Genomic DNA, 26005 nt, shown 5'->3' with positions numbered 1-26005 from the left:
ACCAAGCAGGTGAAAGACCTGTACTCTGAAAACTATAATGATGAAAGAAATTAAGGGGGCATCTGGGTAGCTCAGTCAGTTAAACATCTGACTCTTGATTTTGGCTCAGATCATGGTCTCCATGGTTCATGGAATCGAGCCCTGTGTCGGGCTCTGTGCTGATAGCATGGAGCCTGCTTGGGATTCTCTTTCTCTCTCTCTGTCCCTCCCCCATGCTCACGCACTCTCTCTCTCTCTCTCAATATAAATAAGTATGAAAGAAAAAAAATTTAGGGTGACACAAACACATGGAAAGATATTCCATACTCACAGATTGGAAGAACACATACTGTTAAAATGTCCGTACTACCCTAAGTAGTCTACAGATTCAACACAATTCCTATCGCAATACCAACAGCATTTTCGCTAACCTAGAACCAAATAATAGTAAAATTTGTATGGAACCACAAAGGACCCCAAGTAGCCAAAGCAGTCTTGAAAAAGAACAAAGCTGGAGGTATCACAATCCCAGATTTCAAGATATACTACAAAGCTGTAGTAATCAAACCAGTATGGTTCTAGAACAAAAACAGACACATGGATCAATGGAATAGGATAAAGAGCTCAGAATAAACTCGTGATTATATGGCCAATTAATCTTCAATAAAAGAGGCAAGAATATGCAATGGGAAAAAGACAGTCTCTTGAACAAATGGTGTTGGGAAAACTGGACAGCTACATGCAGAAGAATGAAACTGGGCCGTTTTCTTATAACCATACACAAAAATAAAGTGGATTAAGGATCTAAATGTGAAACCTGAAACTAAAAATCCTACAAGAGAGCACAGGCAGTAATTTCTCTGACATTGGCCATAACAACATTTTTCTAGATAGGCCTCCTGAGGCAAGGGAAACAAAATCAAAAATAGACTATTGGGACAGCTTCAAAATAAAAAGGTTCTGCACAGCAAAGGAAACAACCAACAAAACTAAAAGACTCCCTATTGAATAGGAGAAGATATTTACAAATGATATATCTGAAAAAGGGCTAGTATTAAAAAAATACAAAGAATACACACCTCAAGGTGTTTGGGTGGCTCAGTTGGTTAAGTGTCTGACTTTGGCTGAGGTCGTGATCTCTGTTTGTGAGTTCGAGCCCCGCATTGTGCTCTGTGCTGACAGCTCGGAGCCTGGAGCCTGCTTCAGATTCTGTGTCTCCCTCTCTCTCTGCCCCTCCCTGCTCACGCTCTGTCTCTGTCTCTCAATAATAAATAAACGTTAAAAAAAATAATAAAAAAAAATACACATCTCAACACCAAAAAAATAATCTATTAAAAATGGTCAAAAGACAGGGGCGCCTGGGTGTCTCAGTCAGTTAAGCATCTGACTTTGGCTCAGGTCATGATTTCATAGTTTGTAAGTTCAAGCCCCACATAGGGCTGTCTTTTTTCAGTGCAGGGTCTGCTTTGGATCCTCTGTCTCCCTCTCTCTCTGCACCTCCCCCACTTTCACATGCTCTCTCTCAAAAATAAATAACATTAATAAGACTTTTTAAAAATGCACAGAAGACATGAACAGACATTTCTCCAAAGAAGAAATACAAGGGGTCAACAGACACATGAAAAGATGCTCAGTATCACTCATCATAGGGAACCGCAAATCAAAACCACAATGAGATATCATGTCACACCTGTCAGAATGACTAAAATCAAAAACACAAGAAACAACAAGTGTTGGCGAGGATGTGGAGAAAAACTAACCCTCATGCACTGTTGGTGGGAATGCAAACTGGTGCAGCCACTGTGGAAAACACTATGGAAGTTCCTCAAAAAATTAAAAACAGAATTACCATATGATCCAGTAATTCCACTACTGGGTATTTACCCAAAGAATATGAAAACAATAATTCAAAAAGATATGTGCACTCCTGTGGTTATTGCAGCATTATTTTTAATACCCAAATTATGGGAGCAGCCCAAGTGTCCATCAATAGGTGATAAAGAAGATGTGGTATATATACAATGGAATATTAGCCATAAAACAGAGTGAAAGCTTGCCATTTGCCACAACATGAACGGATCTAGAGTGTGTAATCCTAAGTGGTATCGTCAGAGAAAGACAAATATCCTACGATTTCACTTATATGTGGAATTTAAACAACAAAACAAATGAACAAAGGGGAAAAAAAGAGACCAAAAAACAGACTCTTAACTATGGAGAACAAACTGAGGGGAGGTGGGTGGGGGAATGGGTTAGTGAAGGGGATTAACAGTATACTTCTCATGATGAGCAATGGGTAATATATGGAACTATTGAGTCCCTGTATTGTACACCTGAAACTGCTGTAACAGGGTATGTTAATTACACTGGAATTTTTTTAAAAAAAGGAACTTAATGAGAGAAAGGTGGTAATGTTCACTGAATGCTTTTAAATAGGATTAATTCTATGCAGTTTTACGTATATGATTATAAAACAATTTAAATGTCATAATAAACCATGAAAGAAAATATTTTAAAAAGTTAAACATCCTGACTACATATATATATTTATATTTATGTATGTATATTTGTTTGTTTGTTTGTTTATTTATTTATTTATTTATTTATTTATTTATTTATTTTTAAGGAAAGCTTTTACAGGTCAACACTGGTGCTAAAGAACAATTATTCTTTGAAGCTCCCAGAGGGAAAAAACAAACCATTCCCAGTGTGGAGGTAGGAAAATAATAGTGTTTGCAATGTTGTGAATATGACTAGGTGGTTAGAAAACTGATGCCTGACTTTTATTGTTTACATATGAAGCCTGTTCTCAAATTATTCAAATCACGGATGTTCCTTCTGTGAGTTTATTTTACTGGCCTAGACTATTAGATGAGTAGAAGAAGAGGTGCTGTATTAAGAAAAGGAATACATACTTTTATGTCTAGCTGTGCTTCAGTTGCTTTTCTCAAAGAGAAGCAAGCAGATAGACATGCTATCTTAGGTGGGAGTATTGCATGTCTATCAAATCTTTTGGAACCCACATGCCTAAGATGTTTGGCAAACTTAAAGAAAAAGAAAAAAGGAAAAGAATGTGTTTGGCTTTTTTTCTTCAATGATCTTTTTTTTTTTTTTTAAGTTTATTTATTTATTTTGAGAGACAGCGAGAGTAGTGGAGGGGCAGAGAGAGAGAGAGAACCCCAAGCAGGCTTTGTGCCATCAGCATGGAGCTAGTCTTGATCCCACGAATGGTGATATCATGACCTGAGCTGAAACCAAGACCAGATGCTTAACCAACTGAGCCACCCAGGCACCCTGTGTTTGGTTTTGTGACTGATGGTATTAGCATAATTTTTTGACAAGGCTGAAGAAGAGAGGCTAAACACATTTAATATTAAAGTGGCTTAATAAAGAGAAGGTCTGTCAGTAAAGTTCTTAATTTCCAGTAATGATTAATTGGAAAACATGCCTCTAAAGTATTAGAAATTTAGACATGAGGTATAAACTACTTGATTATTCTAAGAGCAGAAACTGTCTTATTATCACTGAATTCTCAGCATGTAAAACATACAGGTGTATAATAAGTACATGTTGAATAATGTTATGTTAAAATTTTTCTACAGGGACTAGTGGCCTTGGGAAGCTACAAAAAAAAGAAAACTAATAATTTAACTATTTTTATTAAAATTTTAATTTTACTTGTGACATATGTAATTATAAAGAAACATTCAGATTTTTGTTGTTAATTTTTAAGGTTTAGATATTACAAAGTTACAGCCTTTTTTTCCTTTTTAGGTAGAAAAAATTTGTTGGGCATCATGGACAAGTGTGCTTGGTTTATGCTGTGAGGGAATTTGGCCAGTAATTGGAGAAGTCACAGATATAACTGCCTCTTGCCTCACCAGTGACAAAATGGTCCTAGCTACTGGGGATGATTTGGGATTTGTGAAGTTATTTAGATATCCTGCTAAAGTATGTGTTTTTCTTTAACTCCCATAATGATCTTAATTATAAAAATGGTTAAGGTCGTGTGCTTTCATAGTATTTCATTGTTGTAATGAGTATTACATATGTAATATGAAAAGTTTAGAATCCTATTTTTGACATCATATTTATAGCTTTAAAAAAAATGTTTACTTATGAGGTGCCTGGGTGGCTCAGTCGGTTGAGCATCAGACTTCGGCTCAGGTCATGATCCCATGGCTGACGAGTTTGAGCCCCGCGTCGGGTGCTATGCTGACAGCTCAGAGCCTGGAGCCTGCTTCAGGTTCTGTGTCTCCGTCTCTCTCTGCCCCTCCCCGCTCATGCTGTGTCTCTCACTGTCTCAAAAATAAATATAAACATTTAAAAAATTATTTAAAAAAATGTTTACTTATTTTGGGAAAGAGAGTGCACACACATTTGAGTTGGGGAAGGGCAGAGAGAGAGAACCCCAAGCAGGCTCTATGCTGTCAGTGCAGAGCCCGACCTGGGGCTCGATCCCATAAACCTGGGATCATGGCCTGAGCCAAAATCAAGAGTTGGATGCTTAACCTACTGAGTCCACCCAGGCACCTGTATAGCTTTTACTTAGAATTAGTATTATAATTTATGATTTCGTGCCTTAAGTTATATTGTACAGTGTTTCTCAATATCGAGTAAATAAATATCCCTTTTAGAAGAAACATTTCTTTTATCCGTAATATTAAATAATTTTAGTATTCTTTTGGTTAAATATATACCATTAACAGTAAATACAAACTATATTTATAGCTTTAAAGTTCAAAATGTTTTAACTATTAGATACAAAATACCATAAAATACCTATAAAATTAAAATAGACCTGATTCAATGTAATGAATGATGTTATGTTGCTAAAACTAGATTGTACAGAACCTTTGGAGTGCTATATGCCAGTGCTGTGTGAAGATTGAATTCTCTTATTGCTTTCTCCTTTTTTCAAACTACTGGCAAACATTAGGCTTTCACTTGGCACAAAAATAAAATTCATATATCAAGTCCAGATGCATTAATTCTTAATTGTTACTAATTCAGATACACATTTGGCCCTTGAACAACGTGGGGGTTGGGGTGCCAACCCCCATACAGTCAAAAATCCACATACAACCTTTGACTCCCCCAAATCTTTACTAATCGCCTGCTGTTGACTTGAGGCCTTACTGATAGCATAAAGTCAATTAACACATATTTTGTATGTTATATGTATTATATACTATATTCTTACAATAAAGTAAGCCAGAGAAAAGAAAATGTTATTACAAAAATAATAAGGAAGAGAAAACATTTACAGGACTGTACTGTGTTTATTGAAAAGTATTTGCATATAAGTGGCTCTATGCACTTCAAACCCATGTTGTTCAAGGATCACTTATATACTATAACCTGGCAACAGCATGAACATAAACATAAATTTGAAATAGGGCACTGAAATCTTATGATATTGGTGGTCTTAAGTAACTGCTCATGTTAATATAATAAGGCATTTATTGGTCAGAAACTTCACTTCTAGCATTCTAGATGGTATAGATGCCTTAAGAATAGGTTCTAGGATAATCATCTATGGATTCCTGCTTCACTTCTGTATTACAAGAACCACAAAATCTTAGAGAAAGTATCTTCTTGCAGTGTTTCGGTGACAGATCCCCCCCTTCTATTTGAGCTAGCATTTATTAGGAGTCTTTTCCAAAGAATTCACTGTTTTAGCTATCACTATATTTTAAGACATTTATTATTTTAATACCTTTGAAAAGATGTCCATCTAAAACTTGCTTATAATACATTGATCTGAAATTTACTTACTTAATTTGTTAGCGTTAAAAAGTTGTCAGTGTCTATTACTTTTGTTTTTCTTGATTTTTAAAATAAAAAATATATTTTTGTGGGTACTGTTTATAAACAAAAACACTAATGAATTGAGATGAAAGATATTTACATGAGTATATTCCAAAAGGGTTGATAATTACTTTTTGTTAATATGGCCATGCTGTACATAAGCATTTATATCCTTTTCAGTTGTTGTGTCTATTTCCAGCAATAATATGTCTGCAGAGCCATTTTTTTGAACAGATATGTACTTTTCCATAGACATCTACTGTAGTTAGCTATTACTTTATTGAACATTTAAGGTATTTAAATTTTTTCACTGCTGTGGGTACTGTGGTAAAAATTTTTTGCACACGTAGAATTTTCTTAGCATAGACCCCTAGAAGTGGGGGGATTGGTGAGTCAAAGGTCAGGACATTCTTATGCTTTTAATGCACAATACCAAGTTGATTTTCAAAACAGTTGTGCCCGTAGTACTAACAATGTGTGGGACTACTAGTTTTATCCTGTTGTCAACAGGTTTGGAAATTGTCATTTTTTATTCTAGTGAATTTCAGTATTTTCTGTTTGTTTTTTTTTACAAGATGACTTTGTGATGATTAATTTCCAATCATATATTAAGAAATAAATTCAAAATTATAACTGACCATTTTCAAGTAATAACATTTTTGTTTTCATCTTTAGGGAAAATTTGGAAAGTTTAAGAGGTATGTGGCCCATAGTACACATGTCACAAATGTTCGCTGGACCTATGATGACAGCATGTTGGTTACCTTAGGAGGTGCAGATATGTCTTTAATGGTTTGGACAAATGAAATGGAGGGCTATCGAGAAAAAAGACCTTGTGATAGTGAAGAATCTGATACAGATTCTGAAGAAGATGGGGGTATGTCATCTTTAAATATTTTAACAAAAGCATAGAAACAATTTAGCACCACGGATTAAACTACAGCGGTTAAACAAGTAATAACAATGTTAGAATAATTGTGGTTTTAGTCTTTGTCATCTGTTTAACACCAAAATTGATTGTATTACTCAAAAATAACATGCTGGCATGTATTGATGGCTTAAATATATTCTTTATCTACAAATGTATGATAATGCTACTTCAAGTAAGTACTAAAGTAAATTTTGTAGTATTGAACTTAGTATTTTCAAATGATTTTCATCTTTTCCTGATATACAAATAAGACCAGCTCATTATAGAAAAGTTAGAAAATACATTTTGCAACAAAAAATAAACACAGTATCCATAATTTGACCACTCAGAGGTAACTTTTGTTAATATGTTGAGGCATTCTGTTTTTTAACAAAAATGATATTATGTTGAATTTATGTTTTGTAGGCTAATATTATTTCTTAGTAATATTTCAAAAACATTTGTCACGTATCATTAAAAATTCTACATCATTTTTTATTGGCTGTATATTATTTCATAATTTGACTATAACACAGTTTATTTAACTTATTTTATACTGTTGAACATCCTTGAATCCAATGTATAAGATCATAATAGAGCTCCTCAGTTGTAACTTAGAGAATAATTCTTATGTTTTGATGGCAGGTTATGACAGTGATGTTACAAGAGAGAATGAAATCAGTTACACCATTAGAGCCTTATCAACAAATATTCGCCCAATGTTTGGAGTCAAGCCTCATTTGCAACAGAAGGAACCCTCAGTTGATGAGAGGTAACAGTCAAATTTAAAACTAGATGAAGAAAAATATATTGGTTTTGAAAATTGAATTTAGGGGCACCTGGGTGGCTCAAATGGTTGAACTTCCAACTTTGGCTCAGGTCATGATCTCACGGCTCATGAGCTCAAGTCCCGCGTCAGGCTCTGCTGACAGCTCAGAGCCTGGAGCCTGCTTCGGATTCTGGGTCTCCCTCTCTCTCTCTGCCCCTCCTCTGCTCACGCTCTGTCTCTCTCTGTCTCTCAAAAATAAATAAACATTAAAAAAATTTGTAAAAAATTGAATTTACTGTTTGAATTTTTGCAAAAACTAAGTTAACAGTGGTACTCTTGCATTTTACAGCTCCCAGCACCTCTTAGAAAATATATTTGTTCTTAAATACTTTTTAGTGATGTCACTGTCTCTTGCCAATAGTGTAGGGAATATATAAAGTCTATATGATTAAAAGAATATTATTTGCTAACTTCTATTAATATATGTGAGGGGATTGTAGGAGATAATAAAAATTGAATCCAATACCAAGTATGTTTTAGGAAGCACATGAGCAGAGGTAGGATTAAAGTTTGAAAAGGCGTTTTTATCCATGCATCTTTAATCAAGCATAGAAAATCATTATTTAAAAATTTTTTTCTGGGGTATCTGGGTGGCTCAGTCAATTAAGCATAAGCATCTGACTTCAGCTCAAGTCATGATCTCGCGGTTTGTGCTGACAGCTCAGAGCCTGGAGCCTGCTTCAGATTCTGTGTCTCCCTCTCTCTCTGCCCCTCCCCGGCTTGTGCTCTGTCTGTCTCTGTCTCAAAAATAAACATTACAAAAATTTTTTAGTGTTAAAAAAAAAAATTAAAAAATTTCCAGAAGGCAAGTGGAAGTAGCGTCCCATTAGAGAATGGGAATTACTGGTCTTTGTCTGGAAGCAGCAAACCAAAAATAAAGGCTGTGCACACGGCAATTTTATGAGGAGAGAGAATTTTTTAATAAAGTCTCTGAGTTAGAGGACAGGTCAAGAGAGGGACTGTGAACATAATAATCATTAGGGAATATGGAGAACTGTGAAGAGGTATATGGATCAACGAATGACATGGATTTCAAAAGTGAAGTTTTTAAGAAATGATAAAGGAAAAATTATCCAGAAACTGCAGTGAGGAACCAAGGAGGAGTAGGAGGTGGGAACAGCAGTGTCGTCTTCTGTCGAAAACTGTGTTGAGGAAAACTGTTATGAGAAGTTGGTAAGAATGTTTGAGGGAGAAGTTAAAATGACAAGGGAGTTCACTCACATTGGACAGAATTTGTAGAAAATTCGAGTAAATGTCTAGTCAGTGAGGGTAGTGCTGAAGGCCCCTGGGGCTCAGCTGGATAGAAATGACCAGAAAGCATTGGCAGAAGGGTTTGAGCTTGCACTGCAGCTGATGTTCAGGGAGAAGGATGGGAGGATGAGGGGCATGTTACTGATGGAGAGGGGGGAGCTAGAGATCTCTGAACTGACGAGCCGCAAAGTTCCCGCGGAAGTTCTTGGGAGGTGTTCAGTCATGCCTCCACAGCACCTTTTCCAGGTGCCCATTTGCTGATGAATTCTCAGATAATTGCATTGGCGTCCCTTATGGATGGGGGACAACATGGTGAGTATCCATTTTGTCATCACATATAAAGAGGCACAGTATTAAATTAGAGATAGGTTTGGGGCTTCTGGGTGACTGAGTTGGTTGAGTGTCCGACTTCGGCTCAGGTCATGATCTCATGGTTCATGTGTTCGAGCCCCTGATGGAGCTCTGTGCTGACAGCTGGGAGCCTGGAACCTGCTTCATATTCTGTGTCTCCCTCCCTCCCTGCACCTCCCTCTCTCGTGCTCTGTCTCTCTCAAAAATAAATAAACATTAAAATTTTTTTTAAAAATCACTAACTTATGAAGTATTTAAAAAAAAATTTTTTTTAATGTTTTTATTTACTTTTGAGACAGAGAGAGACAGAGCATGAGCAAGGGAGGGGCAGAAAGAGAGGGAGACAGAATCTGAAGCAGGCTCTAGGCTCTGAGCTGTCAGCACAGAGTCCGACGTGGGGCTCAAACCCACAGACTGGACTGTGAGATCCTGACCTGAGCTGAAGTTGGATGCTTAACCGACTGAGCCACCCAGGCACCCCTAGAGTATTTTATAAAATGAAAAATAATGTATATAAAGAATTTAGGTAGTAAGTCTTCACCACCCCTCCCTGGGAATGAAATATAGAATCACCTGAGGAAGATACCTGGTTAGTACTAAAACACTCCCTGAAACTAAATATCCACAAAGCAATGAACAATGCCTGTATAATCCATTAATTAGAGAAATACATAGAATTGTGCAAATGTAGATGTTCCTAATGAGGATTTGTGCAGTACAGTGTTTAATATTTCTGAAATTATATTTTACAGGTAATGAAAAGTAAAGAGTGTACTATAAGGAGGAAGGAACTCTAGACCTTCCCATAAATCTTTTTTATTTATTATATTGATTTTTAGTAAAAATACTATCATTTATCAGATAAATTAGGTATATTAGAAAATGTGACCTAATTTTAATGATGTAGCCCATCGTTCATGGTAAAACATTTAAAATTTCTCCTTTATTAATAAAGTGACCCAAGTTCTGACAGATGTAAGGATTTTACTGCTCATGAAAAATGCTTGATGGGTGCCTGGTGGCTCAGTGGGTCAAGCATCTGACTCTTGATTTTGACGGTCATAATCTCACAATTAGATCAAGCCCCGCATCAGGCTCTGCGTTGACAGTGAGGAACCTGCTTGGGATTCTTTCTCTCCCTGTCTCTCTCTCTCTCTGTCCCTCCCCTGTTCACGCTGTCTCTCAAAATAAATATACTTTTTAAAAAATGAAAAAAAATATTTGACACTTCATAATCTTTGCTGTTAGCTTTTTCCTTTTACAGCTAAATTTTTCAAAATTATTTTTGAATTGTTTTGCATTTGTTCTTAGTTTGTTTTATAATTTCAACTCTGCTGAATTCTTTTGAAAATGCCAAGGCCAAAGACAGAAATGACTCCTAGTTAGGAGCCTTCGTTTTCATAAAATGAGAGAATCAAAGGAGAAAAAAGGAAGACATTTCTTTTGCCAATTTTGTATATATTTGTGAGATAATGTCTATATAATTGTTTTTGTATTTTAAATAAAATATATTATTGTTATCAAATAAGAAACAAAACATTTAACTATAAACAGTTAAAACAAATACTTGTCAAATATCCACTTAAGAAAATGTTTCTGATGACAGTTGATAACTACTCTACTTGGTCCATACTTTTACAGGGCCTTTTTTCCTAAATAACTTTAATAATTTTATGTTTTACTTTTTGTAGCAAATCTTGTATATTTAAAGTAGTCATCAGTCAAATTTTCAATATTTTTTAATAAAAGTGTTCCAAACAGTGTAGCATAAAATTTAGGCATTTTTGTGTTTCTTTAGAATTGTATTGGTGTTTCCTTTCTTCTGTTTACTTAACTGCTACCTTTTAACCATCAGTTTCCATCAATTATTCATCATCAGTGTTTCTTTTTTTCCTCTTGCTCCTTTCAAAGGCAGGGGGTAGTAAGGTAAGTGTTTTATTAAATAAAATATTATATTCCATTATTTATTCTTTGTTCTGTTTTGATCTTTATAGTATTTTCAGGTATTGATTTTTTTTCCCTATAAAACATTGAACTACATTTGTCAAGAAAATTATAAAGTGAAATAAATCCTACAGAAAAATTGCATTTGTATGTGTAGGATGTGGGTGTTGCTGAGGTTCTTCTTGATGGTCATTTGGTTTTACACATGACTATTCACAAAGTGCAGATAGTTTGTTTCTCTGTAAGTGTCGGAGGCTCATAAAAATAGTTAACCACACATATTTATCAGTGACAAACTATTCAATTTATAGACCTGTTAGTTTTGTTTAATGTATATTTATACATTCATTTAAAAATATTAACATAGGGCAGTGATGATATCTGTATGTTTAATAAAATGGTATGTGCACAAAAGGACTCTCTGGAACACTTTTACAACTCCCTTTTAGTGAGATGAAAATGTCTTCAGGCAGTTTCTGAAACAGGACTGTGTGGAAAAAACCAGTCTATTTTAGAAGTAAAAAAAGGTACCATTAGGAAAATGCTGGGAGATAAGGATGAAAAAAATAGATTTGAGGCCAGATTGTGCAGAAACTCAGGTATTAGGCACTCTTTAACTTCTTTGGTAGACAGCAAAACTTCATTATTTGTTTTAAATGAGTGATGTGTGGGGGGCACCTGGGTGGCTCAGTCCATTGAATGTCTGACTCTTGATTTTGGCTCAGGTCACAGTCCTAGGGTCATAAGATCGAGCCCTGCATCAGGCTCCACACTAACCATGGAGCCTACTTAAGAGTCAGCCTCCCTCTCTCCCTCCCTCCCTCTCCCCCCTCTCTCCCCCCCTTCCCTCTCTCTCCCCCCCTCTCTCCCCCCTCCTCTCCCCCCCTCTCTCCCCCCTCCCCTCCCCCCCTCTCTCCCCCCTCCTCTGCCCTTCTCCCCAACTCAGGCTCTCTCTCCCCTGCTCATGCTCTCTCTAATTAAAAAAAAAAAATGTGAGGGCAAAGATAGAAGTCTAGAGTGTGATGTAACTTCTACAAAGCCCCACACTATCTTAGCAGAAATAAAACATTCAGATCTAGCCTCAGATCTGAAGTAACTTATTCAGGACTGATCTCTGCATTTTAAAGGGACGCTGACAGTTTACAGTGGAAGTTACTTGTTTCAAAACAAAGCTAAGTGGAGATACAGTTGTTGTCTTGGGTGTTAATGGAAGGGAGAAGTGACCTTCCTTTCATGAGCAGTTTCCATGCAGAGTTTAGATGACCGTTTGTCATCGGTGCTACAAAGAGATATTCTAGACATGTGAAGACTCCCTGGTTTCAGTAGGAGGATGGATGAGATGACTTTTGTGATCTCTTTCAGTTCTGTTTTGGTGATCATATTATTAAAGGGATTTTTTTTTTAAGTTATCTCCTTTACTAGAAAAAGCCTAAATCTAGCATGATCTTGAGTAACTCACATTGCCCGCTGGTTTGGACTGGCTGACTGGGACACCCCCTTGGGTCAGGAGGACCTACTTCACCTCCTTAGACAATTTCCTTAATAGCTCCCCAGTGCTACCAGCCTTTTAAGTTGGTTAACATTTTAGTGCCCATTCTTAAGAATAAAAATAAGCATCAGTGTTTTGTTTGAAATTCAGAGTACACTGTAGAAAAATATGAATGGTAAGCTTTAATATTTACAACACAGAACATGTTCAATGCCCATTTTTCTGTTTTCACTTCCTTCCTATTTTTCCTGCCATTCATGGAGTAACTGGAGCTTTTCTAATATGCAGTAATAAATAACAATAGGCCTTTAATACATGCAGTATGGTCTGCATTAAACTTGTAAAAATATTTAGTACAGAAGTATTTTTACTAGTGTTTTAAATTCAAATTTGTGTTGTAATCTTTTCCCTTTTTCATCTGCTGCTGAAGAGGTTCCAGGTAATCCCCTCTCTTTGCTATATTTTACGAGACCTAATTATGTATTTTTATCATCTTTCATATTTACCATTAATGAGCTGTGTTGCTTGGTGTTAACAGTTTTCCATGCTTTTCCCCTTTGAAATAAGTATCCCTGAAATGAGCAGCATCTTAATTACTGGATTTCTGCTACATAAATAACTGCTTTACCAAAACTTTATTTGTTCAACTTGTATAATTTCATAAGTTGTATAGCTTTATTTAAACAGTAATTATATAAATTACTTGAAAAAATTAAGATATGCTTAATTGTTACAGAGGCTTATGTAGATCAAAATTACCTGTTTGTTGTTTGGATTACAATTAAAGCTGTCAGATGGTAACACCAAATGAAGCTCACCAACAAAACTGACTTGGAAGAAAAGCCAAGCCTGCTATTATTCTTTAAAATGGTCCTAAGTAAAAGTAAATAAATAAAATTTTTAAAAATTAAAAAAAAAAATGGTCCCTAAGAGAAGCTTTTCAAATGTTAAATACTTCAAGTTGAACTCTATTTATTACTTATGGACATCCAAAAAAGTACATGAAAAAGGTTCAAAACCAAAATTTCTGCAGTAATTTGAAAAGTTCTTTGTGCATGTAATTTTCATGTCACCAACCACAGTTTCTGTACTTCTGCATTCTACTTTACGTTACATATGAACGTATGTACTTCTTTTGTATTGCGTGTTCATGATAGAACATTTCATTTACTTTTATAGATGTGTAACCTGGAAATTGTGAAAATATAAATCTGTTGTTAGCCTTTAAATTTATACTCTTTATCACACATGTTGGATTTTTTTCCTACGGGAAAGTCAGTTTGTATCATTTTCTGATTTAGTTGTTACAAATTGAATACTAACTTAAAATTTGGAAAGGGGAGTTGATAGCATGATTGATTTGTATCCAGTGTTCAGATTATTAAATATTTAACTAATGGTTATCTGGGATAAAAATAAACCAAATGAGGTGGGTTTTTTAAATTAAACACACAAATTTAGGAAAAGAGCCTCCCCAGTTTTGTTTTTGTTTTTTTATTTGGGTATAGTTGGCACACAGTGTTACTTTAGTTTCAGGTGTGCAACATAGTGATTTGGCAAGTTTATACACTATGCTCTGCTCACTACAAGTACAGCTACCATCTGTCCCCATACATTGTTATTACAATATCATTCACTGCATTCCTTATGTTACGCCTTTTATTCTTGTGACTTATTCATTCCATAATGGGAAGGCTGTATCTCCCCCTACCCTTCACCCATTTTTCCCATCCCCATATCTCCCCTCTGGAAACCGTCAGTGTTATCTGTATTTATAAGTCCCATTATGCCTTTTGTTTGCTGATTCATTTGTTTGTTTTTTTTTTAATATTCCACATATGAGGGAAATCATATGGTATTTGTCTTTGTCTGATTTATTTCACTTAGCATAATACCCTCTATGTCCATCCACATTGTCACAAACAATATCTCATCCTTTTTAATGGCTGTGTAATAGTCCATGGTGTGTGTGTGTGTGTGTGTGTGTGTGTGTGTGTGTGTGTGCGCGCGCGCACACCTGTCTTATCCATTTGTCTACCAATGGACATTTAGGTCGCTTCCGTATCTTGGCCATTATAAATAATGCTGCAGTAAACATAGGAGTGCATATATCTTTTTGAATTAATGTATTCATTTTGGAGGGGGGATAAATATCCAAGAGTGGAATTGTTGGATCGTATGATATTTCTATTTTTAATTTTTTGAGGAACCTCCATACTATTTTCCACAGTGGCTGTATCAATTTACATTTCCCACCAACAATGCACGAAGGTTCTTTTTTCTACATACCCTTGTCAACACTTGTTATTTCTTGTCTTTTTTGCTTTAGCTGTTCTAACAAGTGTAACGTGATATTGGGGGTTTGATTTGCATTTCCCTGGTGATTAGTGATGTTGAACATCTTTTTATGTATCTGTCGGTCATCTGTCTTCTTTGGAGAAATATCTATTCAGGGCCTCTGCCCATTTTTTAATCAGGTTTTTTTTTTTTTTTTTTTTGTATTGAGTTATAGAAGCTCTTTATATATTTTAGATATTAACCCTTTATCGGATATATCATTTGCAGATGTCTTCTCCCATTCAGTAAGTTGCCTTTCTGTTTTGTTGATGATTCCTTTTGCTGTGCAAAAGCTTTTTATTTTGGTGTAGTCCCCAGTTTATTTTTGCTTTTGATTCCCATGCCTTAGGAGACCATCTAGAAAAGTGTTGTTATAGCTGATGTCAGGGAAATTAGTTAAAAATTGATCCAGTTCTTTTACATCTAACTGTCTGGTTTTCCCAGGACCATTTACTGAAAAACTGTCTTTTCCCCATTGTATATTTTTGCATCCTTTGTCATAGATTAATTAACCATATAACCATAGGTTTATTTCTGGGTTCTTTGTCCTATTCCATTGATCTGTGTGTCTGTTTTTGTGCCAGTACCATACTGTTTTGATTACTATAGCTTTGTAACATAGCTTGAAATCTGGAATTGTGATACCTCTGGATCTTTTTTTTTTCTTTCTCAAGATTGCTTTAGGCTATTTGCAGTCTTTTGTGGTTCCATACAAATTTTAGTATTGGTTCCAGTTTTGTGAAAAATACTGTTGGTATTTTGATAGGAATTGCATTGAATCTGTAGATTGCTTTGGGTAGCATGGACACTTAAACAATATTAATGCTTTCAATCCATGAGTATGGAATATCTTTCCATTTGTTTGTGTCATCTTCAGTTTCTTTCATCAGTGTTTTATGGGTTTTCAGAGTGCAAGTACTTTACCTGTTGGGTTAAGTTTATACCTAGGCATTTTAAGAGCCTCCACATTTAAATTCACAATGGGAACTCTGTACACCTAATGGGATATTATAAAAAAGATCCTAAACTAGTAGTAGAAACAGAGAGGAAGGGCCTAGATATGAGAGCTCCTCCAAAAGTGAAGTTGATGAGTGTTTAGTAAATAGAATGGAGAAGAGAAAGAGTTGAAGGCCATAGTAATAGTAATTATCTTTTACAGAGTGTTGTATGGTTTGTAGTGCTATGTAACTATAAAATGTTTGCTTGACTAACTGATGGTGATGCCATTAACCTTACTGTAGACTTGAGGAAGAAGGAAAGGTAAAGGGCCTGGAGGAGAGTAAGTAACGAGTACAAATTTGAATTCGGACATGATTTATGTTGCCAACAGTATAGAAAGTTCACAGAAATGTTTTCAAAATTCAAGAAGAATGTATCAGATACCTGCCATGTGCACAGTACTGTGATAGAAACTTTAGAGCAGTGACTCAGGCTTTGTTATAATGCATTCCAACAAAAAGTTTTTGAGCCATTAAACTAATATTTGTATATTTATAAATAGTCTGTTCTTCTGTTAATGTATTATTTACATTATGAAACATACATCAAAGAAGTTAAAATGAATAAAAGCTCTCATATCTTCTTTCCACCTTCCTGCCTTAGAAGATGTAAAGAGGCCACAGTATAGTGAGGAACACAGATGGGGTTCGTTTTTGTGAAGGCATGTCAGATATCTCTCTTTGGAGGGCGGGTGAGGGAGGCTCAGTGAAGGTGCACAGTGATGGATGCCTTTCCTCATTCCCACTTTCCCATTTCAGGCCCCCCGTGAGCAGAGCCCCACCAAGGCCAGAAAAACTCCAGACAAATAATGTTGGCAAGAAAAAGAGACCCATAGAGGTAAGGAGAACCCACTCCCCTGTGTTACCTTGTGCTTTAAAATGTATTCAGAATTCATTCTATTTCCTTCTTGTAAGACAGCCAAGTGTTGTCATTAGTTTGTAAGAAAATAAATATATTGAATAATCTTTTTTTAAGATTTCATTTTTAAGTAATCTCTACACCCAAGGTGGGGTTCAGTCCCTCAGATTGAGTCGCATGTTCTACTGACCAAGCCAGCCAGGTGCCTCTGAGTAATCTTTTTTGTTTGGTTGTAAAAACTAATTGTTAACTGTCAAGTCTGAGTTTTGGATTGATATCCTTCATTTCTTTTTATTTTTTATTTGTCTTTTTTTTTTTTAGTCTTCCGTGAATAATATTCTGAATTGAACTGTCTCTCAAAAAACTTCTAAATGTAAATATATGTGAATGACCTATGGCTTATAGAATCACAGGTGCCTTAGCAGTGTCTTAAGCTTAGTGTTTTGAATTTAGAAGTCAAAGTTTGTCCTTCATGTGATACATTCACTGGGTTCATTGAAGGGTCCTTTGAAGGCTCTACTTCCAAACAAAGAAACTTTCCACAATAATTGAGCAAGAAGGAAAGCTCTCCCAGACATTTAATTAATTCCAGTATCAGTAGCCACAAGCAAACTGTGCTGAATCAGGTCAAAAATGAGGCGTAAATCTGCAGGACAATGATTGTTGTACTCCTCCCCCCTGGGAAGCCTCACAAAGTCAAAAAAACGGACATTTTCAGTGGCAGAATTATATGCTAGAACTTTAGCATGAGTTATCATAGATGATGTACTTAGTTTTCTGTACCAGTGTCTGATGTACTATTTGGCTCCTCAAAAGTATGTCACTTGGACATAATGTATCCTGAGTTATATGTGCAGATCACATATTTTTACTAACAACACAAATCGAAATATTCTTTTGGACATAAGAAGTATCTCAGTGTTTAACACATGAACTCCTAACAACTAAAATTTTTCAAATCAGATGACCTTGTGATTCCCTTTTCCTTTTTATATATGTAGAAAAGTATGGAGTGTTTCAGCTGCCCAAAGCAGGTCTAAATTTTGTATTCAAAGATTGTAAAGCATCAAAATGCATCCTCCATTTTGACTGAAGATACCAGTGCTGTATACAAAAATAATGGTGAACATTCAGACATAAGGAATTATATAATGGTTTTATTGTTATAGGACCTTGTGTTGGAGCTTGTTTTTGGCTATCGAGGAAGAGACTGTAGGAATAACGTTCATTATTTAAATGATGGTGATGATATAATTTATCACACTGCATCCATTGGAATTCTGCACAACGTTGCTACCGGTAGGAGACCCCAATTCTCCATCTCCCACTTTTTATTTAGAATTTTGTTACTTATAATCTTAAAATTTTTGTTAAAACTACAAATAAATTACATGAGTCCAGAATGTTATTCATACTATTGAATTTTATAGTAATATTTCAAGTAACCAAATTTACAGTCTTAAGAGAGTATGATATAGCAGAAAAAGATTTCATAATGCAAAGTGCTCCTAGGTCTCTATTAGAAGTGAAGGCTTACTGTATGTTGAAATCATGTTTTATAATGAAACCATTTCTAACTTTATTTCCCCATAACCTTAACATGAAATCGATGGATTGGTGGTTGTCTCTGATAGGTAGTGATTAAAAGTAGCATGTTGGGTGAGTGGTTGCTGGAGAGTAGGGTGAAGTGGGCAGTGTTCTTACTGAGGCCTCAGAAAGCCAAGGAAGATAGTGAGAAGGCTGCTTCCCTCTGTCTCTGCTGTGTTGATACTTTTGTTTTCTTCAAGGTGAGAAAATACTTCTTGATGTTAATTTAACTGATTGGATTGCTGAAAAGCAAATAAATTCTCATAGCATCATCTGATGATGAATGACGTCATAATCCTCCTAGTGACATTCATTATTTAAGTTTGAATTTTCTTGTGTGTAATTATAAACCTCGTAAAGTCTGAAAGTCGGAAGTAAAATTAGAGACTTTTTGGCCCAAACATTTCTGGCTTTTTCCTCTGGTGGTTCATTCCGAACAGGCAAAGAATGGCTTATGTGAGTCCTAATCCCCCGTGTCTCCTCAGTATTAATCATTAATATGATTGTCCTATTTTGGTTTCCTAAAGAAAAGGATTCACCAAGATCACACAGAAATCAGTGGTGATTTTTGATTTAATAATTTTGGCCATTTAAAAAATACTTAGATAATCCTCTTTAATTGAGGCTTCACCAAAGAAAATAGAATAAGAAAAGATGATCTAGAAAGGAATGTGTAAATATACCTTCATGTTTATCCTTGTAATTTTCTTTAATTTTATGATTTGTCCTTAATCAGTTTTCTACTGATGGGGTATAGAGAGAGAGGGCAGAAGGGAGACTGGGTACCTCTCCACTTCTCATTATTTGTCCTCTCTAGTTTGGGATACATTGCTGTGTTTACAGTCTAGGAAGTTTTGCCCTATTAGCTGATCTTCGAACTTAGCCAATAGCACATATACTTGCTTGTTTGTTGTTCTCACTAAACTGTCAGCCCTGGGAAGTATGAAGCACATTTCACTTTGAAGAGAAGTTTTAAAGTATTAGATCTGGTAAATGTCATTGTTAAATTGTTTTGTGTTGCTTCACTTTTGGATGATGTAGTGTGGGTGGACTAGATCACCCTGTAATCACCCTGGGTCCTCTGTAATCTGGACCCAACCTACGCCCTATCCTCCTGACCTCATTTCCCACCTCGCCACTGTACTTAGGCAGACCCACCTTTAGTACGTCTTGCATGATCACAGGTCTAAGGTTTCTTCGCTGTAAGTCCTATTAGGTAAATCACATACCTTCTTTGATCAGAATTCTTCAGTACCTCCCCACTGACTACATAATAAATATGAAATTTAATAGGTTGGCATTCAAAATCCTCTATCATTCTAGTTCCAATTTGCCTTTCCAACCATATCTCTCACATTTATCCTTGACCCTACATTTCAGCCAAATGAACCATATACATGCATACTTAGTACTTTCCTGTCTTTGTACCTTTGCTTAAAGTATTCCTCTACCTAGATTGCCCTTCCCCACCCACCTTCACTTTAACAAAATCTGTCTTGTCAGTCCAAGAGTGCCATATGCCCATGATAAGAAGAATCTTTTCTGCTATGAATTCCCAGAGCAGGCCCCTTCACTCTCTTGTGGTGCTTGATGTCTTTAACCTCATGTTAACTTTCAGGACTCTATCCCTTTAAAGATTTGGGTTATTTTTCCATCCTCATGATAACGTGCACATTCAGTTCTCAAAAAATACGTATTAAGTTAAACAGAGCAATTTTTTATTGTTCTAGATAAGTGCATTTGGCTGTTATGTCTTAAGGTTTTCTCAATTTTTTTTTATAGGGACTCAGAGTTTTTATCAGGAACATAATGATGATATACTGTGCCTCACTGTAAATCAGCACCCCAAATTTATCAACGTAGTGGCAACGGGCCAAGTAGGTATGTTTCTGTATTTTAAAAAGAAACAGTTTAAGTAATTGTATTGTTCAAATTAATTCAGTATCCTAGGGAAAAAATATATATATATTTGGGTATTGTTGAAAATGCGTTTGTATATAAAACACATACCTAGGGGCGCCTGGGTGGCTCAGTCGTTTGAGCATCTGACTTTGGCTCAGGTCATGATCTCATGGTTTGTGGGTTCGAGCCCCGCATCAGGCTCTGTGCTGACAGTTCAGAGCCAGGAGCCTGCTTCAGATTCTGTGTCTCCTTCTCTGTCTGCCCCTCCCTCGCTCATGCTCTTGTCTCTCTCTGTGTCTCAAATGTAAATAAATGTTTAAAAAAAAAAAAAACAAAAAAAAACATGCACCCAGTTTTACCATATGATTTGCTTCCAGGTATCTTTCTCTCGCTTTGGTTATCTTATTGGTTCAGACAGTTTAGAATTAAGAATAAACTATTTTATGGTGATTGCAGTAGTTGGATTTAGTCCTTTAGCAGATATTCCTAATTGGCAGAAAGGTTTAAGTTAGCATATAAAGCAAAAAGAATTTGGAGAGGAAATTGTAAATAAAGGGGGAGCCAAAAAGTAACCAGACTGACGGGCAGAATGTCTGTGGCAACTAGGACTGAGCTAGGAAGGAGAGAAAAGCTCTGTCTGTTGTCTGTTCCATGCTGCTAAATCCTTCTGCCTTTTTCTTTTCTTTGGCATTGATTTAAGTTGCCAGCTGTTTTAAAAACCACTTGTCTTGCTGTCTTCTTTTAACCCTTTAGAAAACTTAAAGGATGAGAGGATAGCGGGTCTAATTAGAACAAATACATCTACCAACCAGTGATCACTGTGAACACCACATCATAGATTTGGTCAGTTGAAGCTTCATAAGCTTGGTGTACTTTGTAAAAATGATCGATGTCATTGGGCTTGTTGGATCTTGGTGGGCCTCCGTTGCTAAGCCAACTCTCCAGGTGTCTTTTTCTCCTTGGATAGAATAATTTATGCTTTTAATATCTTCATTTTTCATACAAGTACTAAATTGATCAGTCAGAAACTCGATCTCTGGGTTACAGAGTTCTACAGTTGTACCACAAAGGTGCTTGTGATCTTCCTTTCTGTAAATTTTTCTATTTTTAACAAGAAGTAGACTGATCTTCATGCATTACACACAAAGATTCTAATATTTGAGTATAAATAGGTCTAGGTCCTTTTTTAAAAATGAGTCTTATTTTTACTCTGAAAAAAATGAGATCATGTTACCATTTTGGTTATAAAAGGGCCTATTCAGTGCCTCTTGACATATAGTTATTGTTCAGTTAATTTTTTTGAGTAGATTCATTTATTCAACAAACTTATTGAGCACATGCCATGCACAAAGTATTATTCTAGGTGCTAGGGATATAAGCCTACCAAAAAAAGATAATATCTCTATGTTAATGGAATTTATATACGGTGAATAGAATTGTAGAAGATACGGTTCTTCCATTTCCCAACTTTGCTTTTTTTTTCTTTCCCCGTCTCTCTCTTTGTTAAGCAACTTTGCTTTTAACATATTAGTGCCGCAGTTTTGTCTTTTAAGAAATCTTGTAGTCACAAATGTAATCTTTCATTAAAATTGACCCTCTTCTCCTTTTCCTTTTTTTATTGAGTTATAATTGACATAGAACATCGTATAGGCGTACAACTTAATAATTCAGTATTTGTGTCTGTTCCTTTTATTTCGAAAAGTGACACTGTAGGGAAATGTAAAATGGCTAATTATCTTCCAAGTCAAAGTCCAGGCACTACAGAGGTGAATTTTAGATCATATATGCAGTCCTGTGCCTTGCCCCACTGTACCCTTACACAGAATGGATACAGAAATTTTTTTACTGATGACTAATGGCACGTAGGATAGACTTGAGAGACCACCAACGAGTGAGGGACTTTTTCTTTTCTGAACCCCCAGAGTTGAGTCAGTAGTAACTTTGACTGCCAAGCTTGTATCATACCTGCAAGGCACAAACAGTCTAAAATGTTTATGGCTCTCTTTGTTAAAAATTGTTTAGGTCAGAGGGGAAATATTTGCTTTTGTGGTATTTTAGCCAGTTACATTCAAACTTTTTTTTTTCTTTACCTTTGTCCCTTGGCTGGAATCTTGGACTCTCAGGGCCAAGCAGAGGTGCATTAAAACTCCAGTCTGTTACAGGGCATTTTGTAAACCAAAATAAGAGTTGTATTATTTAAAACATGTCATTATATTTAAATTGTTAAAATTTCATGTGACTCTTTAAATAGAAAGAAAAAAAAGTTTTTATCCAGTAATTGGAAGGTCATATACGTGAAATGTTAATATATGTGTATGATTGAAATGAATGGCTTCACGTACAGTCTACTCAATTTAACATCATAAAACTAATTTTGTATATGACCATTTGTGATTTATATAAAAATTATTTTATAATTAATTTTTAAAGTATTTTAATAAGTATACTTAAGAATGTACTCAATAAAAATATTTTTAAGTATTTATGTTACTTATGGACAGTTGTTTTTCTGCTGTTTTTCCATTGTAGGTGATTTAGCAGACATGTCAGGTAAGGAAAATTCGGCATTTTCTGTTTTAGTTATATTGTTTAGTATTGGTAGTCCAAATTTTTATTGAGTAATAAGATACTTGAACATATTTTGAATTTTTTTAATGAAAAATCTATTCTTTTAATGTCATGATACTGAGCTCATTCGGCAGTAACAATGATAATTATTTTTAAAACTAATATATTTTGACCTTTTTAGTGTCCAGCACAATTGTAAGCACTTTCTGTGTTATTACCTGTGTAATCACTGCAAGGATCCTCCACGGTAGCTATTAACTTGCCAACATCATGTAGCTGCTGAGCGTGCAGCTGGGGGAAGGGCGCCTGGGCGGCTCAGTCAGTTAAGTTTCCGACTTCGGCTCAGGTCATGATCTCCTGGTTTGTGAGTTCAAGCCCTGAGTCAGGCTCTGAGCTAATAGCTCAGAGCCTGGAGCCTGCTTTGGATTCTGTGTCTCCCTCTCTCTCTGCCCCTTCCCTGCTTGCACTCTGTCTCTCTCTCAAAAATAAAAATTAAAAAATAATTTTTTTTTCTTAAAGTGCAGCTGGGGGTAAAAGTAATCTTAAATGTGAATCAGTAGGTTGTATTGCCTAAAAGTGAAATTTTTTAATTGCTATTTTTATATGTCCAATAATTGCACATATTGTATCAACAGATCACTTAAAGATTTAGAAATAGCTTTCTATTACTGATCTTGACCATAGCTTTGTGAATCTAAAAAGCTACTGGATAATGTGTGTCCATTGTTTTGACATATTTACTAGGCTTTTAAAATTTCCTTTTCAGTTTACATAGGAAAAATAGCAGTTTGGTAGGAAAATATGTCATGATCTGTGTCTGTTTCCCTTTTCTCCAGGGTAAAGCAGCATTCTGTGATTTGACTGTTAAACTACAAATGTATCCAACACAACAGGCAATATTTTTGCTCTCTTGGTTACATTCAAGAGCAGGAGTTGGCAAACCAGAGCCCTTGGGCCAAACCTACCTGTTTTTGTATAACCCATGAGCTAAATATAGTTTTTACTAAGTTAAATAGTTAGAAAAAATCAAAAGAAAATTTCACAGCATATGAATATTATATGAAGTTCAGATTTCAGTATCCAGAGATAGAGTGTTGGACACAGCCAGGCTCATTCGGTTACATATTGTTTGTGGCAGATTTTGTGCTACAGCGGCCTTGAGTAGCTGCAACAGAGACCTCACGTGACCCTCTGGTTGCTTTGCACAGCTGTTTGGCACACTGGAGATGCAGTGATGCTGTCATAACTTGACAGGTTTTGAGCTAACCCACAATTAATTTTGTTATTTAAGCAATGTATATCCATCATGTCGAAACAAGGCAAAAAAAAAGGAAAGTGGACTTTGTCACACTTCCAAGGCACAGTGAAATGTGGATTATATTGTTATCAAATTATATGGTAAATTCGACACGATAGCTGTGCTAAAATAATACAATATATTACATTTTCACACTAAACTTGACAAAAGTATTCCCAGTTCATGGGAAGCCCAAGAGTCAGAAAAATTAGAAAATGTAAAAGAATATTTGTGTGAGTATCTCATCACAACAGAATTTCTTCACAGAAATAAAAAATAAAATGAGGCTGCAACCAAGTTTTCTGAATGTTTCATTAGTTAATCAAGAAGAATTTACTGTGAGTTAATTAAATCATGTTTGATTGCAGCAAACATATGTCCAGAGAAAATAAACTTGTTTAAACCCATCAGCTTTTTGGCAAAACCTATTGCTAAAAGAGTTGAGGATGTTGGGAACAGCATCAGTAGCCAATTAACAAGACCCTAAAAAAAGCAAATAATTCTGAATGGTTTCCCTTGGCTCTTCATGGATTGACAGTTGTTGCCAGTTGCTTATTTGAGGCAATCACTGCCAACTTTGAAGTGACTGAAGAGTTGGCCTCTAGGACTAGTCTTCATGGAACAACTACGAAAGATAGTATTTTCAGAGAAGTTAAGAAAACATTAATTCAGTACAGTCTGAAGTGGAATCTGCTAAGATATGTGCCAACTGATGGTGGTAAAAATATATGTGGAGCTGGAGCAGAAAAAGGGTTAATGGGTTAATAAGTTTACAAAACTGGTGAAAATTTAAGGTGTTTAAAGCCTATGATTCATTGTGCCTGTTCGTCATCAGCTAGTTTGTGGAAAACATAGCAGTGTATCATGTGTTATTGACAACCTCACTTTGTCTTTGAGAGTCAACAGTTAACTTCATTTGTTCTCATAGAATTAGCCATCATCAGTTCCATGAATTCATGTTAGAAACAGAAGCTGAGTGTCCTAACTCACCCAGTGGTTTAGCAGTAGTAGCTTTATTGCGGTTTTTGGAGCTCAGAGCCAAGGCTGAAATTTCTCTGAATGAGAAAAGTACTGCCGTCAATGTCTATTATGGAAAACGTAATGGCCTTAGAAATTAGTTTTTGCTGCAGACTTGATCGTGTTTCTTAATGAATTCCACCTGAAATTACAAGGCAACTACAGTTACAGTAACAGCCTAAAATTACAGTTAAGGTGAAATTCTACAGTCAGGTCATTGATGGCCACTGATGTTGAATCACAAGTAACATCAGACTGCATGATACACTTCTCATGGTGCCAAACATTAAACCAAGTGAGAATCCCACTTGCCGCAAATGTATTTTCTGCTCTCAGACTGCAGTTCCAGCAGCACTTTTCAGATCTTGATGCAAGTGAGAAGGAAATTTCCACATTTCAAAACTCATTTGAACTGAAGTTGAAGAACTCCATGTAGGGTTCAGTTCATGGTGATTACTCTGCAATGGAAAACATGCTAAAAAGGCAGATATAAAAACAACACTCTAACTGAATCCTCTAAATGCCTTCCACGTGATTAATATGCTCAGTTAAGATCTTGTACTTTTGGGGACGCCTGGGTGGCTCAGTTGGTTGAGCGGCCGAACTTCGGTTCAGGTCATGATCTCGCGGTCCGTGAGTTCGAGCCCCGCGTCGGGCTCTGTGCTGGCAGCTCAGAGCCTGGAGCCTGTTTCAGATTCTGTGTCTCCCTCTCTCTGACCCTCCCCCGTTCATGCTCTGTCTCTCTCTGTCTCAAAAATAAATAAACGTTAAAAAAAAAAAAAAAAAAAGATCTTGTACTTTTGGATCAATATTTGAATTTGTCAGTAACTATCTACATGAGACATTTTCAAAGTTGAAATATGTAAAATTTTTACA

At 35.8% G+C, this 26005-nt stretch overlaps 1 protein-coding gene across 9 annotated transcripts in view; it reads left to right on the top strand.

The window, feature by feature from the left end:
• The window catches only part of EML5 (EMAP like 5), a 184474-nt gene that overhangs the window by 138779 nt on the left and 19690 nt on the right, over positions 1 to 26005 (top strand). For 5 of the 9 annotated variants that reach the window (XM_053889692.1, XM_019461968.2, XM_053889693.1 and 2 more), the window contains 9 exons: positions 2606 to 2694; positions 3754 to 3930; positions 6466 to 6667; positions 7346 to 7472; positions 11043 to 11057; positions 16659 to 16737; positions 17928 to 18057; positions 20128 to 20226; positions 22777 to 22797. In XM_053889692.1, the coding sequence (XP_053745667.1) occupies positions 2606 to 2694; positions 3754 to 3930; positions 6466 to 6667; positions 7346 to 7472; positions 11043 to 11057; positions 16659 to 16737; positions 17928 to 18057; positions 20128 to 20226; positions 22777 to 22797 (939 nt within the window). The remainder of the gene's footprint in view (positions 1 to 2605; positions 2695 to 3753; positions 3931 to 6465; positions 6668 to 7345; positions 7473 to 11042; positions 11058 to 16658; positions 16738 to 17927; positions 18058 to 20127; positions 20227 to 22776; positions 22798 to 26005) is intronic. The other 4 variants (XM_053889696.1, XM_019461970.2, XM_053889691.1 and 1 more) reach the window with 4 other exon arrangements.

This window comes from Panthera pardus, unplaced genomic scaffold, assembly GCF_024362965.1.
Source record: "Panthera pardus isolate Hobbes unplaced genomic scaffold, ASM2436296v1 HiC_scaffold_24, whole genome shotgun sequence".
NCBI classification, from domain to species: domain Eukaryota; kingdom Metazoa; phylum Chordata; class Mammalia; order Carnivora; family Felidae; genus Panthera; species Panthera pardus.
This window is presented reverse-complemented; position numbering and strand designations above follow the sequence as displayed.